At 36.7% G+C, this 17,646-nt stretch overlaps 1 protein-coding gene across 1 annotated transcript; it reads right to left on the bottom strand.

The window, feature by feature from the left end:
* Nucleotides 1–1,026: 1,026 nt before the first annotated feature.
* On the bottom strand, nucleotides 1,027–16,214 carry LOC144254501 (NXPE family member 1-like). The gene is made up of 5 exons (XM_077797750.1): nucleotides 16,116–16,214; nucleotides 10,125–10,858; nucleotides 7,329–7,390; nucleotides 1,951–2,163; nucleotides 1,027–1,562 (listed from the first exon to the last, which is right to left on the bottom strand). The coding sequence occupies exons 1-5, from the start codon at nucleotides 16,212–16,214 to the stop codon at nucleotides 1,027–1,029; spliced, it is 1,644 nt and encodes a 547-aa protein (XP_077653876.1).
* Nucleotides 16,215–17,646: the final 1,432 nt, after the last annotated feature.

A 17,646-nucleotide genomic window follows, 5' to 3' on the forward strand; every position in this document is an offset into this window, starting at 1 on the left:
ATCTAGTATCTATTTATACTGTTAGAGAAGTTAAGTTTTGTATATTGAGCTTGTGGTGCCCCTCATTCTAAATTCTTCTACCTAGGCTTTTTGTTTTTCCTAAGGGATTGATGAAATGGGAGCAGTGAGTCTGTTCCTTTCTGAGGTGTACTGTAGTTCACAGGTAGATAGAGCTAGTGAGAGGTCCTCAGCTCTGTTATCTGACTTGGTAAGGAATGTTTGCTGTGCTTCACTCAGAAAGTGATGTTGCTTATAGTTTTCTATTAGATCAATTTTCTCAACTCATGGGAATTTTCTTCTGTTTCTAGTTTGTACTAGTTTTCCCCTTAACTTTGGAGGAATTTTTGAACAATTCTACCAATTTGTTTGTTTTAAATCAGGCCCCATCAAAGTAGGCCTAGGGGTTAAATATATCCACTACATTTTTTGGTGAAGCTGTGATCTATAAATGTTTTTTGAGTGTTTAAATAATTGGGGTGGAGGGGGAATCAAAAGAAGAATACTATTTCCTGACGTGTCAATTATATGCAATACAAGTTTTCTTGTCCATTCTAAAGTTTTATTAAAATACAACCCACTCACTTTACACATTGTCTGCAGCTGCTTTTGTACTGCAGTGCAGAGTGGAGCAGTTGTGAGAGAGGCAGGATAGCCTGAAGATTCCAAAGTCTTTACTCTCTATACTTTTACAAAGAAAGGTAGGTTACAGTTTTAGAACATCATGACGATTACATGTTTATTCCCTTTTACTCTTTTGTTAGCCATGAGTAACAAAAATCATACTCAACCATGCCTAAAATATTTATTATTTACACACAGACAAGCTCCAGGCATGATATGATCATTCCTTACATCTCACACTCTGGGATTTGCATCTCATCTCCATTCTTATTGTCTGTAAGTGTCCCACAAAAAATCCCATGGGTATTCTTTTAAATTTGATTTTCTTAATACTTAAAATGAATAAAATTTCATCGACACAAGGGGTGTAAAAATTGGTATTTAGTATTTTTTTATACTTATGCTTTAGCAAATGTAGCTTAAGAACATGTTAATCTGAGTTCCAATCACATGATCAGGTGGGTGGAGAATATTGGTGCCATATGCAATGGTCATGTCCCAGGCATCAATGACACCCACATTGAGATCCTTGAAAATGTCACTCAGGATAAGGTACTGAATGTAACCATGGAAGTCTCCAAACCACTCTGTTTCTACGTGCATCTCCCTGATATTTTCTGTCTTAATGATCACTTTAGTGTCTGGGCTTCTTAGGAATAGTCGTTCAATAGCTTTTTGAATACTGATGGCCCTGCGAATGAAAAGGTCAATGGGGAAGGGTCTGAAGTGGTGGCCAAAAGTTATAGCAATGGCTGTGTTTTTATCCCCTGATATTAGGTCAATTTCTCGAGGGATGTAAGCTTCATCTGTCACAGAGTAGAGATGATGAGTGATAATAGGAAAGCCATGTTTTTTCCATTGAATTTGAGTATGTCTTTCAGCATCCAGAAGCAAACGCTTCGGAAAAGATCCGGTTTCATGAAGATCAAAATATTTCAGTGCTGATTAAAAAACAAAACAAAACAGATATTAACTAAAAAGTAATATTAGTTCATTTTAAAAGAATATTCACAATATTATTTACAATACCTACCTGATATAGTTTTGTCAGAAGCATTCTGACATCTGGAATAAATTACTAATTCACACGAATGAAAAGTCAATCAAAATGTAAAGTTTTCATTGGAGTTTATAAAGAGGAACAACATTTCTTATGAAAGAGGAAATAAAGCAGATTTCAAATTAAGATTGCATTCTAGAAAGCTAAGTGAAATAATAATAATAATAATAATAATAATAATAAACCCAGCCCAAGTGAGAATAGATGGAGACCTCACTGAAAGTACTTTATGATCAGCCAGAACTTCCAAAAGAATATAAAGTACATACTTTTTACTACTTTGGGTAAGTAGTAGATCCACTGACATATTGTGGAGTCTCCCAGGAGGTAAATGAGTTTTCCTTTCAAGCAGCCATTGATGTTATTTGTATCTAGTTGAATCTGGTTACAAAACGTTGTTATCCACCTTCCTTGTAAAGTGTATCCACCAGGGACAGGAATCTTCATTCCAATTTGGCATTTCTCTGTGCTCTTTTCACTCTCTGGGAGCAGAGATCCTGTGGTGAGTGGTGGTAGTGGCATGTGTAAACACCAGCCTCCTTTCTTGGTCCTTCCCTTCCTGATTTCTTTCTCTCTCCCTACAGTCTTGTCTTCTGTCTTACTAGAGGTATTTTTTTTGATCACAGGTTTTGTTTTAGGCACTGCTACTCATTCTTTTGAGAGATTTTGAGTCATACTGACACTTCTCATTCATTTTCTCCCACCTGGGCTCGTTACCTAAGTTGTGATGTCCTTTCTTTTCTTTTTTTTCCTGTGATATTATAGTGACTTTTCTGTTGTCTACTCTGAATTGTTTTACTGTATTGCCAGCTGTTGTCTTTGTTATTGAATCATTTTTATTTGTTCCATCAATGAAGGAACTATGAAGTGTGCCGTGTTTAAAAAATGGCTTAAAATATAATATGCACACATTTTGAAAACCTTCAAAACTATGAAATACCTACCTTGACTTAATTTTTTTTTTAAATAGGACCTTGCTTAAGTTGATTTGCAGTATTCCACAGAAACCAATATTCTGAGCCATTGCAGCCTGTTTTCCTAGAATGGCAGGCTCTCTAATGGTCTGTCTTCTAAGGTACCCCATGTGGCAAAGCACCAACTCTGCCATGCTGTAACAAACGTCCTCAGATGTCTGACATCATGCTTCCTTGCCAAGCCCTATGCTGCTGCACCACTGCTGAGCCATTGCCTCATTAGTTTTATTGGTTGTTGTTTTGATTTTTTTGCAGTGTGTGGAATGGGACCCTGAGCCTTTGCATGCTAGGTCAGCACATTACCACTGAACTTCCTTTTATAGTTCAGCCAGTAGGAAGGAGACAAATGGATGAGGAGGGCAAACTGTTTTGCCTTTAAAGGTGTTACAAACAAATTTCCCATACCTTTCCTATTTGTACTCCTAGAAAAAATGTAATGTGGCCATAAGTAGCCACAAGGAAAGGTGGCCAGGGGTTCAGCTAAACTAATGGTTTCTCTTCTAGAGTGAGAGCAATGAATGGATAGTGGGAGATTACCAGCAGTCTTTGCTTTACCTTCCTTCTTTAGCTCCTCATAGGCATTGCAGTCTCCGTTTGCCTGTGTCCACAAAATAGTATTTCCTTACGTGTTGGTACTGTATAGTTGAGCCACTGTATCCGTGGGATCTGTATCTATGGATTCAACCCACCATGGATGGAAAATATTTTTTTACCCCTCTAAACACATGCAGATTTTTTGCTTCTTTTTTCCCTAAACAATATAGCATAGCAACTATTTATATAGCATGTATGTTGAATTGGGTGATATAAGTACTCTGGAGATGATTTAAAGTATATGGGAAGATGTTGTAGTTTATATCATGTACCATGCCATTATATATAAGGGTAAGCATCTTGGTGTCAATTTTGATGTCCCTGGTGGGTCCTTCAGGCAATCCCCACCCCAATGAATATCCATGGATAGATGTATTTGTAATTTGAGGATAAAGTTGCAAAATGGTGCTGGTGGCAGAATTAGAAAATGAAACTGGAAGAGCTATTAAATCCTTGTGATATTTCTTGCCAAAGGTAGTTTTCCTAATCCTGTAATCATGTTGATATTTTACTGTGACATAGTTGCTCTTGTAGGAAGCTCAATAACACTGCATCATGGAAGCTTGAATATCATAAGCCTAATAACTCAACACCCACAATTACCAAGTATTCCCCATCCCAGTAATGTACTGGCATATTCAAGATGATAGCCTTTGAGCTTATTATTGAAAAGCGTATCCTGTATAATATTTACATGCCAGAGAATTTATTTCCTTATGATTATTACCCAATTTCATTTTAGAATAGGCTCAATATTTTGTGGTTAATTTTGCTCACCTTTTTGATTAGAGATTATAGTAGGCAGACTGTGGTTCCTCATTATATTCAGGTCCTAATTCCTCAAACCTGTGAATATGTTGCCTTGTATGACAGAAAGATTTTCAAGATTGACTAAGTGTATAGACTCTGAGAGGGGACAATACTGGATTATCTAGGGGAAGGGGTTCAGTCTAATTTCATTGATCCTCTAAATTGAAAGAGGGAGGCAGAAGGTAGGCCAGAAACATGTTACCTGAGTAACTGACTCATTGTTGTGGTTTTGATAAGGACGATCTTAGTTTTATTTGTTGTTGTTGTTGTTTTGATTTTTTAGTTACAAATAAGGAGGGAATGTTTTAGAAGCCCAAAAGGCAAAGAAACAGATTCTTCCATAGACCTCCAAAAAAGAATACAGATTTGCTCTATCTTGATTTGTTTGGTGAGACTGTTATTGGGTGTTGGAAGAATAACACTAAGAGAATATGTTTATTTTATTAAAAGCCACTTGGTTGTAGCAGCAAGAAGAAATTCATGCAGAGAAAAATGATATCCTTTAAATATGAACTCATCCCATCCAGAAACATCATACTTTCTTCCATAAATAAATTTTATTTTATGTCCCTTAGTAACAATTTAAATCTCTTTATGTAGTTCATACTTATTTTGTTCACTTGTGAATTTGCCTTTTGAAGTATAAAGGGGAGCATACCACTCTCTTCCTCAGTTGATCTCTGGAGTTTTCAAAAGTTTACCAAATAAACACTGAAATCTACAGCATGCCCTTGAGAATTTCCATAATTTGGCTTTTTCCAATTTTCTAGGCCCAACAGGGTCCAGATAATTGTGGTCATGAATGGATGAAAAAAAAAAAAAAACAAACCTGGGGCTGGGGCTGGGGCTCAGTGGCAGAGCGCTGGCCTAGCATTGTGAAGCACGGGGTTCAATCCTCAGCACCACGTACAATGCATAAATAAATTAATTAAATAAAGGTCCATTGACAAATAAAAATATTTTAAAAAACCTTACCACATTAAAGAATCCAGGAAAGACAATTAAATAACTTCTAGCAAGGAAGGCTTTTTTAAGTGTATGATTCAAAATTTTCTTTATCTCAATATATAAATACATAGGCAACTAGAAAGTACTCAAAATTAGCTGATGTTTTATATTATTTTCTTACATCTGACAATTCTACCATGATCTTTATGAGATTTCACTTTCACCTCATTCTCTGACTACAGATATTCTTCAGGGCTTACTCAAATATGAACTTTAACATAACTCCTTCTGCGTTTTGCTTTCTTCACAGAGTTGGTAGATTAAATTTTTTAAAATATTTTTTAGTGGTAGTTGGACACAATACCTTTATTTTATTTATTTATTTTTATGTGGTGATGAGGATCAAATCCAGGACCTTGCCTGGGCAAGGTGAGCACTGTACCGCTGAGTCACAACCCCAGCTCCAGATTGAACATTTTCAGATCACAAACTTACTATGTATTAATTTTTCTCAGTTGGCTCAAAATGCCTCGTATGGAAAAATGAATAAATATAAGAAATAAATCATGAGTTTTCAAGTTTACCAATCACAGGCTTTATATACAATTATTTAAAGCTAAGGTATGGGGCTGGAGTTGTGGCTCAGCGGTACAGTACTTGCCTCACAAGTACGAGGTCCTGGGTTTGATCCTCAGCACCACATAAAAATAAATAATTTTATTTTGGTACAGCACTTGCCTAGCATGTGTGAGGCACTGGGTTGAATTCTAAGCACCACATACAAATATATGAATAAAAGAAAAGTCTATCAATTTCTAAAAAATAAAAAAATAAAACTAAGGTATATAGAAGAATAAATATCATAAATAAATATCATGCCCTTGAGAATTTCCATAATTTGGCTTCTTCCAATTTTCTAGGCTCAACAGGGTCCAGATAATTGTGGTCATGAATGGATGAAAAAAAAACCAAACCTGGGGCTGGGGCTGGGGCTCAGTGGCAGAGAGCTGGCCTAGCATTGTGAAGCACGGGGTTCAATCCTCAGCACCACGTACAATACATAAATAAATTAATTAAATAAAGGTCCATTGACAAATAAAAATATTTTAAAAAACCTTACCACATTAAAGAATCCAGGAAAGACAATTAAAGTTTCTAGCAAGGAAGGCTTTTTTAAGTGTATGATTCAAAATTTTCTTTATCTCAATATATAAATACATAGACAACTAGAAAGTACTCAATATTAGCTGATGTTTTATATTATTTTTTTACATCTGACAATTCTACCATGATCTTTATGAGATTTCACTTTCACCTCATTCTCTGACTACAGATATTCTTCAGGGCTTACTCAAATATGAACCTTAACATAACTCCTTCTGCATTTTGCTTTCTTCACAGAGTTGGTAGATTCAATTTTTAAAAATATTTTTTAGTGGTAGTTGGACACAATACCTTTATTTTATTTATTTATTTGTATGTGGTGCTGAGGATCAAACCCAGGACCTCGCCTGGGCAAGGTGAGCACTGTACCGCTGAGTCACAACCCCAGGCCCAGATTGAACATTTTTTAGATCACAAACTTACTATGTATTAATTTTACTTAGTTGAGTCAAAATGCCTTGTATGAAAAAATGAATAAATATAAGAAATAAATCATGAGTTGTCAAGTTTACCAATCACAGGCTTTATATATAATTATTTAAAGCTAAGGTATAGGGGCTGGAGCTGTGGCTTAGTGGTAGAGCACTTGACTAGCATGTGTGAGGCACTGGGTTCAATTCTAAGCACCACATACAAATATATGAATAAAAGAAAAGTCCACCAATGTGTAAAAAATTAAAAAATAAAGCTAAGATATAAATAAGCATAAATATTATTCTTTCACATGTAATGTTACTTTGTATTTGCTGTTGAAACAATTAATAAGATAGAAACTTCATATGAAATTGCTAAGTGCGCCAACTAAAAGCTGGAATTATGTCAGCAGAGATGAGGAACCCAAAGCCAGAGTGCTCCTGCTCTGAAGCCATGGGTACCCATCACAGACATCTGTACAGCACCTCAGAGTCTAGGAGATGAATGTAGGATACTAATATTTTCTCCTTTAGGATAAGTCAAGAAGAAATCTGCTATAAACAAAGTTTAAACTAATTTTCTTGAATTGATTTCTTCTATAATGTTCAAAAAGACTGAGATCACAGACACCTGCTAAGAATCATGTTGCTGGAAATCTACAACTAATAGAGTTAACACTGATAACTTTTCTCTGCATAAGACACATGACTCATACATCTACCACAGAAAAAAAGCAGACTTACTGTTGCAATGGGAGACATCAATATTTTTAAGGTCTTTCATCATTTCAACTCCCACTTTGGACCTTCAAAAAATAAGATCATAGATTAGCCTGTTGTGTTTTCACATGGCACAGGCCACATAAATCACCTCCTTGCAAGTAAAGGATAATTTTTAATTTTTTAATAATTGAAACTATTATTTTTTATTATAAATTTGAGAATACTGGGTATTATAAGTAAATTAGGTTTTGGAAGTCTTCCTATCTTGTGGAGAGTATCTGAAGTCCGGGGCAGCTCTTCTCATCTGCCATATGCAATAGTGTGTCCTAGAATCTTAGATTCATAATGTGTATCAAATCTGCAAGTTCTTTATCCTATTCCATATCACCCATTCAAGTTTATAAAATATTTTTCTTGAATTATTGTGAGCCTCTAGTTGGCCAACCTAAGTTTTATCCCACCTAATTTCTTTAACACACCCTCCAGAATACACTTTCCAATGGCAAATGCAACTGCATTATTGTTTAAAGCCCTTGATTGGGTTCGCATCACTTACCTAAGGAGTCCAGGCTCCTTGTCATGGCACCAAGACCCCTCATCACAGAGACCCTGTTTCCCTCCTTAAGCATGTTTCCTGCTTTTAACTTCAGTTTGTCCTGCAATATGTGCTTTATGAGGATCATGTGAAGACAGGTAATGTATTCATATGTATGCACTGTTGTACCCTAAATGTCCTTCAATGTGACTGGCAGAAAGTAATGTTCAACCTGATGCATGAATAAATAAATGCACACTTTATTGGTGCACTGAATTTCTTTCCTCCACTTGATGAAATCCTACCTGAATCTTCTTACTTTTAGCCCTACTGCTTATCTCCTGTGTATGACTGTGTGTAAATGGAGGCAGGCAGGAAGGGGTCAAGGGAATGATGAAGACTCAGGTGCCTAGTACAACATATATACAACAGATATAAGTTGTACCCTGTTCTATGCTATGGATGTCTCTTTAGATCCAATCCCATGAAATGGTAAGTGATCCTTAGTGGGGTTCAGCCATCAGAATGGTTAATGGGGAGGAAGAGATGTGGTGAGTTGCACACTGGAGACAAAAAGGAAGAAAAGAAAACCAACTGTGCTTTTATTTGTTCAGAAGTAAGCCATGCACTATAGACCAGGATAGCTGCATAAGCATCTGGATAACTGCATTACATATGGAATGTGTGTTAGTTTTCCATGTTCAATGTTTACTCTTATTTCTTCTAAGCAAATATTTTTGAAAGATTGTGGAAAAAAAACTTCTAAGCCTGACTTTGAAAACTGCTAAGAAAGGAATTGCTCAGAATCTAGCATTTCACTGTTGCCCCATGTAGTGAAAATAAGTCTCTAGGGGTAAGGGAATAGATTTTGGCAAGATGAAAAGTGAAAAGCAAGTGGACTGAGGCTTATGGAAAATTAGCAAATGAACAAAATTCTCTGGGACTGATATATGCCTCAGAGTTTTGCTCATAGTTCCTTTTTTGTTGTTGTTATGAGAGTTTCCTTTTGCAAATACTCAGAGAAGCCCATGAGAAAACCCTGATAGTTAATTCTAAGCCACAAAGTGAATTGTTTCCATCTTAGTGGAGAACAAGGAGACCAGGGAGTGCACGTCTGTTTGTGAAGAGTGGGAGAAGGGCAGGTGTGGCTGCAGCCAAGATTGATAGGGGAAACGTGCACTGAGGTTAGAGGAGGCTGGTCAACCAGGGCTTCCAGGTAACAATGTGGAGAAGTAGAAGGACTCCTCCACCCTAAGCAGTATACACTGAGGCATGTCTGATCATGAGATCAGCTAGAGATGACCCATAGTGTGGGGACAAGTGCATGGAGTATTTTATACATGGCATACCATAAGAGCATCTGAGTGGCAAATCATTCCCCTGTGCCATCGGCAAACTGCTTACCCGGTAGGCACAGCACTGGGTGTGAGGCTGGGTGTTGCAGTCCCTGTGCTTGCTCCACAGCCCACTCCTCGATTGGTTGCTGCAAGAACAGCTGGCCAGAAATTGTATTGGTGGCTGCCATAATCTGCTAAGCTAATGCCTGGGTATATATACTTGGTAACTGTGCAGTAAAATCAGATCTGCTTCCTACTTGGTCTCTGCAGATCTTGATTAGCGACTCCGCAGCCGCACTCTCCTCTACCCTGTTCCATGGATCTCCTCACTGGACAAGAGAGAGCCCATGCACCTTAGGAGATGGCTTTTTAGAAAGGTTGCTCAGGCTGCAGTGTAAGGAGGGTATGATGGGTGATGGAAGGGAGACCAGGCGGGAACCCATTTCAGTCATGCAAATGAGGTAATAGTGGTCTCAACTTGGATAGCAGCACTGGGCATGGAGAGGAATGAAAAATAAAGACATTTAAGAGGCAGAATCTGTGGGATCTGTGGGATACAATATGGAAGGTAAAGTAGCATGATGTTTTTATATATGTACAAGGAATCTTTTTTCCCTAATGTGGAACATCTATGAACACATAGCAAAATAGTTTTCCACAGAGTGTATTTTGTAAAACATATATCTATAGTAACAATCCTTATTAATACAGAGATGCAAATGCATGTATATTATTGAATTCTTTCTGTGTAACCATCTTTTTTTGACTGTATCAATCAAAATGCAAACTATGGTGTTGAGTCAAAAACAGGGATGCCATGAAAATATAACATCACATATATGACTATAACTTTGAGTGGAGGAAGTATCTGAGAGGATCAATATTGAGATGGCTATGTATGACCCTACACCCAATAGCTCTCATTGTATTAAAAATTATACTCACTTATGGAAAAGGCTTTTTTCCTTGACTGAAAGATAAGAAATTTCTCGGTTCGTGGAGGACATATAGGTCAGGGCCTCACAGGGCATGTGTTGAGGCTTCATGCAGTAGAAGGCTTCCTGGTCTCTCCCATACAGGTAGGTGCATAGTTCAGAGTTAGAGTTTAGGGTCAGGCCACATTCAGTGAAGACTTGGGAGGTGCCATTAACAAATTTACCTTTGAAAATAATTTTATCATAGCCTTGGTTCCTTGCCCTCCAGAGAGCCGACACCCCTTCACTGGGGTGGATGAGCAGGAGAGACAGGGAGACCTGGCCCTCCCAGAACAGAGTGAAGCTGACAAGGTAGGTGCCATTGTGGAAGTCTGTCACCTTTCCTGAGGCGCCTGCCTTCAGGGCTGGGGAGGACATCCTGGCCCTGAGGAAGTCCCCTCCATATTCCTTCCTGCGTCCCAGGTGGTCCCTGGCCTCCAGCAGGATGTCCAGCTGGTCCCCCCTGCAGTATGTGTCTCTAGGGTTGAGGAGGGTGACTGTGCTGTGTGTGGCACTGGTGGTGGTGTCCTCATGGGTGAAGGGTCTGGGTGGGAACAGCTGGTTTAGTGTTTTCAGAATCTTCCTTATTCTCATCTCAGTTTCTGTTGGTGTGTTTACAGGGCTCCTTTTTATTTCAGAACATGAACAGTTTGTGGAGATGTTCCAGTGATAAAAGCTGATGGGTACATTTATAGCAGACCAAAGCTGAAATGATAACAAATAGGACATACTATTCAATAAACCTGTTCCCAGTAATTTTTTTAAATTTTACTTATAATGAATTTGAGTTCACCTATTATCATCCATATCATTTAAACTTTCTGACAATTCTGAATAAATTAAAAAATCATATTTTTACATCAATATTTTGGAGAATGTCTGAGCAATTATAAATAAACATATTCAATCTTAGATTTATATCTCAAATAATACATCTGACTAAGAAGATGATGCTGGTTCATTTGTTCTTCCTTTTCAGATACAACCTACTCCCAATAGCTCATTTCTTAGTTCCTCCTCAGTATACTTTTAACCATGTTTAACCATCTTTTCCTCCCCAGCTTATCATGGTTCCAGCTGCCACCATTTTTCTCCTGGATTGTAGTTTCCTCCTCTACTGGGAAGTGATTCTCAGGCTTCATGAGGACAGTCCTGCTTTCTCTCCCTTCAGTTTTCCCCCTTGTAGTTGATCAGCCCTTTGAAAGCAAAACTCTACTCACATCTGCTTCCTCCTTAAACCCCTGTAATGTCTTCTCATGAGTCTTGAGATAAAATCCAATTTTAACAGGGCTTTATGCTCTGGTCTGTCTTTCCATCCTAGTTCTGCTCTTCGTCCTGTGCACTCTATTTTGACAAGACTAACTGCTTTTCTTTTTAGGAGATGACCTTCCTTTCTTGTACATCTTGCATTTTACTAACACTTTCTCCAATTTCTGCATTGGTGGCTACCTTCTTCTTTTCTCCAAACCACCTAAATATCTGTTAACTTCTCATTTAGAAATCCCAACAACCTTAGTTGTCACTGGACAGTGTTCTAGAGGTGCTCAAATTCAGTGTTTTCTGAATCTTGTTGATAATCAGAAGAAAATGCCAAGCTTTTCTCAAAACATGGATTCTGAGGCTGCAGTCCAGGTCAACTGAACCATAGTCACTAAACTGCAATCCTGGAGGATGTGGTTTTCAAACACTTCACAGACATCCTGTGTTCAGATAAGCTTGAGAACACTGGTTATAGATCAGTGATTGTCAACTGCCTCACATGTAAGAACATCTGTAGATCTCAAATCTCAGCAGTACAAAAAATCCTTTCCTGAATACTCTGTGGCCCACCCTCAAACAGTAAAACCCTGGTGGTTGGTATCACAGTGGCATAGTAAACCAAAAGAGACTGGAAACCAAGAAATGAGATATAACTAAAAAATAGATGAAGAAAATCTAAGTTCAATCTTTGGGAAAACTTAGAACACTGAGAAACCTTTGGTTAAGCCATGTAAGAAATAGTGAGAGGGCTGGGGATGTGGCTCAAGCGTTAACGTACTTGCCTGGCATGCGCGGGGCGCTGGGTTTGATCTTCAGCCCCACATAAAAATTAAAAAAAAGATGTTGTGTCCAGCAAAAACTGAAAAATAAATATTAAAAAACTCTCTTTCTTTAAAAAAAAGAAATAGTGAGAGATGCAAATATATGAAATTTAAATAAGAATCGTTTCATGTATGTCTGTGTTTTATGAAAGCATAAACCTTAGTATACACACTACGAATAGAGAAGTGGGATAGAAAATAACTATACAGTATATATAATACTAATAACAATATAAAGATGATGAAAACATTTTTTTCCATTTTGCCCACCTCCTAAAGTCACAGGCTGAACAATTTTTATTTGTGAGTACAAATATTATTAACTTATATAATGAGGAAACACCTTACACTAAAACTTGATAACAGCAATATAGAAAAAGTGAAAGTTTTCACTCATGAATATGGCCTTTAAATTGTCTCTTTCTTCTCAGATGTATATTTATATAAATATATGTAAATACAAGATAGTTTAGAGGGGTGTGTGCTGACAAAGCAGAAGCTGCTGGTGGAAATTTCATAGCAACTAGGGAAGTGGCTCCTGCACCCCTGCAACACAGGAAAGATCCACAGCCAAAGTCTGATGGGCATCTGCTAAGTGTCCAAACTCCAAAGACATCCAAACCAAGATTCAACCAGAATTTTCTTCATCTTGACATGGTATAGTATAAACAACCCTAATGTCAACTTTGATCATATAAACAACTCATTAATTAAGGTTTGAATCACTTTTAATCACAGATGAGATAGTTTGCAGTTCAAGTTGAATTAAGTTAATCATTGGCCACTTCAAAAATATTAATACACTCCTGAGGAGTAAAACAGAATTTACAGTCCCACAATATAACAGTTAAAGTTTTAGTATACAATTAAATATTATTCAGCATAGAAGGAACCAGAAACATGCACTATTTCTCAAAGGAGGAGACAACTGATGGAAACAAACATGGAGAAAATATATTAGAATTATCAGACAAGGTCTTCGAAACTGGTATTATAACTGCTAAATGAGGTAATGGATGGAAAGATAGGAAATATCAGCAATATGGAGGAATTATTTTAAAGAAACAAATGAATTTTACAACAGAACCAAACAATATCTAAATAAAAATATACCTTTTAATTCACTATTTAAACTACCTCCCTTCCCATATGGGTTTGTGTTAGATCATTTTTTTATTGTTTTCCGACCTTATAGATATTTACTAATTTTAGAGTCTGATTTATAAGTTTCTGAAATAGGTATAATAAATTACCTACTACTGCTGTGACATATCAAGTTTAGCTTGTAACTCATAATGTTCTGATTTTAATGTGTGGGTATTTTGCTAGGTTCATCCAAATGTATGATGATTTTATTTTATTTTGTAGATTTTTCCTTGTGTAGCATACCACTTTATAGTTATTTGTGTTTTTTCTTAAATTTTTTATTTTCTTTACTCATTAACATCCTTATTTTAAGCTAAAATTCACTGGAGTAAAATATTTAAGGAATGCAAAGAAAGAAACACGAGGCAGGAATTTTAAAATAAAATAAGACAAATTGACCTTTGTAATAATTATCAAAGACAAATTTTTGAACTATAGGATACTATTTTTTTCTGAATCCTTCTAAAGAACCTATTAAATCAGACTGAACTTTAAGCAATGAGAATAACTGTAAAGTTTGATATATGTGTTTGTGGTAGGAACTAAATATCTATTAGCTTACAGGAATAATTCTAATTGATGCTCACAAGGAATAGAATATTTATGCAATGGCTCTGTACTCTGAGATTATAGAGGTAATACCACCATGAAAATAGTTGAACAGTAGAGAGGTGAAAAGTAGTATTTGTTTATAATTGCCTTATAGTATTAACTGGAGCAAAAGGATATTACTTCAAATAACTTAACACAATTTTGTTATAAAACACTCAACAAAAATAAATTTACATATTCCACCCATAAGATGTTCTATTAATATTTTACTTAAAAGGTAACAGGAGAGGCTTTGCCACCAAATGAGGCACGAGACAAGTAAATTTCCCACATTCTACTACTATTTAACATTGGGCTGGAGGAATTCGCTAAATGTTACTTGGTAAGGGAAAGCAAATAAGTCATTGGAATTGGGAAAAAAAAGAGGTAAAATAGTCTTTCTTTTCAGATGCAGGGGATATTTTTATGGAAAACCTCAAAGTAGAAATGGAAGAATGGCTACAGACAATAGAAAGACTGAGCAAAAAGTTAGGTAATACATTTAATGTATAAAAATCAGTAGCTTTCACATGTGCAGACACAACTACAAATAGGGTCAAATGAAACAAATGGTCTGGTATATGGTTGCCAAATGACACTGAGATATTCAGTTATATATTTCACATGTGTCCAATATTTACATGAGGAAATTATACGAGGAAAGAATTATATAATATATATATATATATATATATATATATATATATATATATATATATAAAATAATTTTTTTTTGTAATGGGGGTTGAACTCAGGGGCACTTGACTGCCGAGCCACATATCAGCCTTATTTTGTATTTTATTTAGAGATAGGTTCTCACTAGGTTTCTTAGCACCTCGTTTTTTTGCTGAGGCTGGCTTTGAACTCATGATCCTACTGACTCAGCCTTCTCAGCCACTGTGATTACAGGTGTGTGCCACAGTGCCTGGCTCAGGAAATGAACTGAGCAACTGGAAGGGGAACTATGTTATTAGATAGAAAAAATCATGTAGCTATTGTTTCTTGTAAAGTTAATTTATGTATTCAGTGGAATAAAAATATCCTGAGTATTTTCTGGATCAGAAAGGTCAATTAGAAAGTTTACTTGAAAGAATAAGTAAGAAAGAATAGCCAGAAAAATATGGGGAAAAAGATATCAGGGATGATGTGTGTGCTAAGGTGAGCCCTATTAGATAGTAATGTTTACTTCTAAAGTCTAAGTACAATAGAGTAGAATTGGGATATGAATAAAAACTGGAACAGAATAAAGAATCAAAATATACCTTATTACATACAGAAATTTAGTATGTTATAGAAGCTGCACCCAATCGAGGGGGGGGGGTTAAATTTAATTTTACTAAGAAGAATAAAATAACTTGATGGCCATAAGGAAGAACAAAATTAGGTCAATATCACATACAATTTCACAGCAAACTTGAAGTGAATCATATGTTTAGAAACAAACAATAGAATCATGCAAAACAAAAATATAAGAAAACATGGGTAGATTCGCATATAAGCTTGTAGTAGAAAATCTTTTGACTAAAATTTACCAGAAACAGCCAGGAACAGTGATGTATAACTGTAACCTCAGCAGCTGAGGAGGCTGAGGCAGGAGGATTGCAAGTTCAAATCAAGCCTCAGCAACTTAATGAGGCCCTAAGTAACTCAGCTAAACCCTGTCTCTAAATAAAATACTAAAAATGGCTGGGGATGTGCCTCAGTGGTTAATTGCCCCTGCGTTCAATCCCCAGAATCAAAAAAAAGAAAAAAAATTACCAGAAACAACAAAGGAAATTGTTTTACTAAAAAATAGCTTTTGCATGAAAAATAAATCATAGACAAAATAAAAAGAAAAATAGCAAACTGGAAGAAATATGTGCACCTGATTTGGTGACAAGTACTCAGAATCACGGGGAAGCTTGTGGCCTTCACAAGAGCCATTTTGGGGTTTGTATGAGGTAGAATTTGATTGGACTGGATTGAGGATGAATGGAAAATGAGGAAATGAGAAAATGCAGACAATGTCTCTCTGAAATAAGGTAGAGAAGGAGAGAAGAGAGCAGAGTTGGAGTGGAGGGAAGAGGAAGGACTGATTTACAGGTTCTCAGTTGACAGAGTCACAGATGGAGGTTTCAAACCAAACTGGAGAAAATTGTTCATACCTTTGTGGAGTTTTGAGAAATTATAGAAGTTATCCAGGCGATGACTAAAAGAGATGTCAACACCAGCAGCATTTTCTGAAGCACTGCATTTGAGAACATGATGAGAGTCCTAGGAAAGACAACACAAGACAGAATCATATAAAAAGCGAGTCCCTCTGTACACCTTGTTTCATTTTTCACCTGTGTTTTTTCCCCCTGAGTCTTTGTTTCTCCCTGCTGAACCACTTTCTTTCTCTCTCTTAACTACCAGCCCATAGCACCAACTCCGTAGCCCATCTCTTGGCCGCTCTTTACTCAAGTTTTATTTAGGATTGTTGCTTCCTTCTTCCATGACCCCGAAATGGGAGACAGATGTCCCTCTGATATTCTCTCATTGCACTGTGCAGTTTCTCAGTTGTAGCACCTACCACATCCACAGACCACCATTAAAAGGAAAAGCAGAAAATTTAATTCCTTCATCTATTATTGGGGAAAGACTTGGGATAGCTGAGGACCATAAGAGTAGGTTTTTGTTACAAAATATGATCTATAAAACACCTTTAAAGACAGTTGGTCCTTTTAACTGACCAGATAAGCAGGGCAGGTGACTTTTGCTGAACACTGAGTATGAAATTTGAAAGTGGAAACTCCTATTGGACTAAATTTTCTGTAAAAAAGAAAAGAGGTGATTCAACAAGATTATGTAGGACATGAGGAAAAAGAAGGAGATAAGATGAGATAGTGAAGAGGAGAAGATGGGAAACAGGGAGGCAAGGAGAGAGAGAGAGAGAGAAGCTCCTCCCCACCATGTCCATGGTAAAGTGGTCATCGAAACAGAAATAAGATTGTATACTTTTAACAGTTATTACATTTGGGCCCCAATGTAAAGACATCCCTCTCTGTTTCCTACCAAATTCCCAGTGATGTCCATTTTGTGTGTGTGTGAAATTCACGTAGTGGAATTCAAAAAGGTCCTTTTAAGTCTGGTTATTGCAGAAGGAAAACAGATACATTCCACACACAGTAGATGCGAGAGAACAAATCGTGAGTTTAGAGCTGGTTAACTTTGGGGGAATCAAAGGAGAAATTGTTTAAGCAAGATGCAGTGCACAGTCATGATTCATAATAAATGATTGTTTTATGATTGAAGTGGGGCTCCTAAATACTGAAGCATGGTGTGGGGGCAATTGTAAAGGTAAGTTCTAGGTCCAGGTGAGTGTTGGGATGAAATGAATGAATACAGGAGAAGGGAACAGAATGGGGCAACCTCCAGTCTGTGTCACTCACTGTACTGCAATATTTTGATTACTTTCTGATCATCAGTGACTGCCAGTTACTAAAGAAGTAGAGCAGTGTCTGCCTCAGTGTTGTGTGCACAGTGCCTAGCACAGTGACAGAAAAACATAATATTTGTTAAATGAAAAATTTAAAAGCAGAATCATGCTTTTCAGAGCAACTTAAACTTCCATCTAGTGGAATTTCATATATTCTCAGAATGTTCAAATAGCTTTTTCAATACAATATAATACAATATCAGTGTCAAAGGGCTACT

The sequence above is a fragment of the Urocitellus parryii genome, chromosome 4 (assembly GCF_045843805.1).
Source record: "Urocitellus parryii isolate mUroPar1 chromosome 4, mUroPar1.hap1, whole genome shotgun sequence".
In the NCBI taxonomy this organism is placed as follows: domain Eukaryota; kingdom Metazoa; phylum Chordata; class Mammalia; order Rodentia; family Sciuridae; genus Urocitellus; species Urocitellus parryii.

What these genes read in the sequence shown, in the direction of transcription:
- LOC144254501 (XM_077797750.1), bottom strand. Translation starts at nt 16,214, where the DNA reads ATGTTCTCAAATGCAGTGCTTCAGAAAATGCTGCTGGTGTTGACATCT. An exon ending in TTTCTCAAAACTCCACAAAG is followed by an intron (nt 10,859 to 16,115) that starts GTATGAACAATT and finishes TTATCATTTCAG; the next exon opens with CTTTGGTCTGCTATAAATGT. An exon ending in TGATGTCTCCCATTGCAACA is followed by an intron (nt 2,164 to 7,328) that starts GTAAGTCTGCTT and finishes CTCTGCTCCCAG; the next exon opens with AGAGTGAAAAGAGCACAGAG.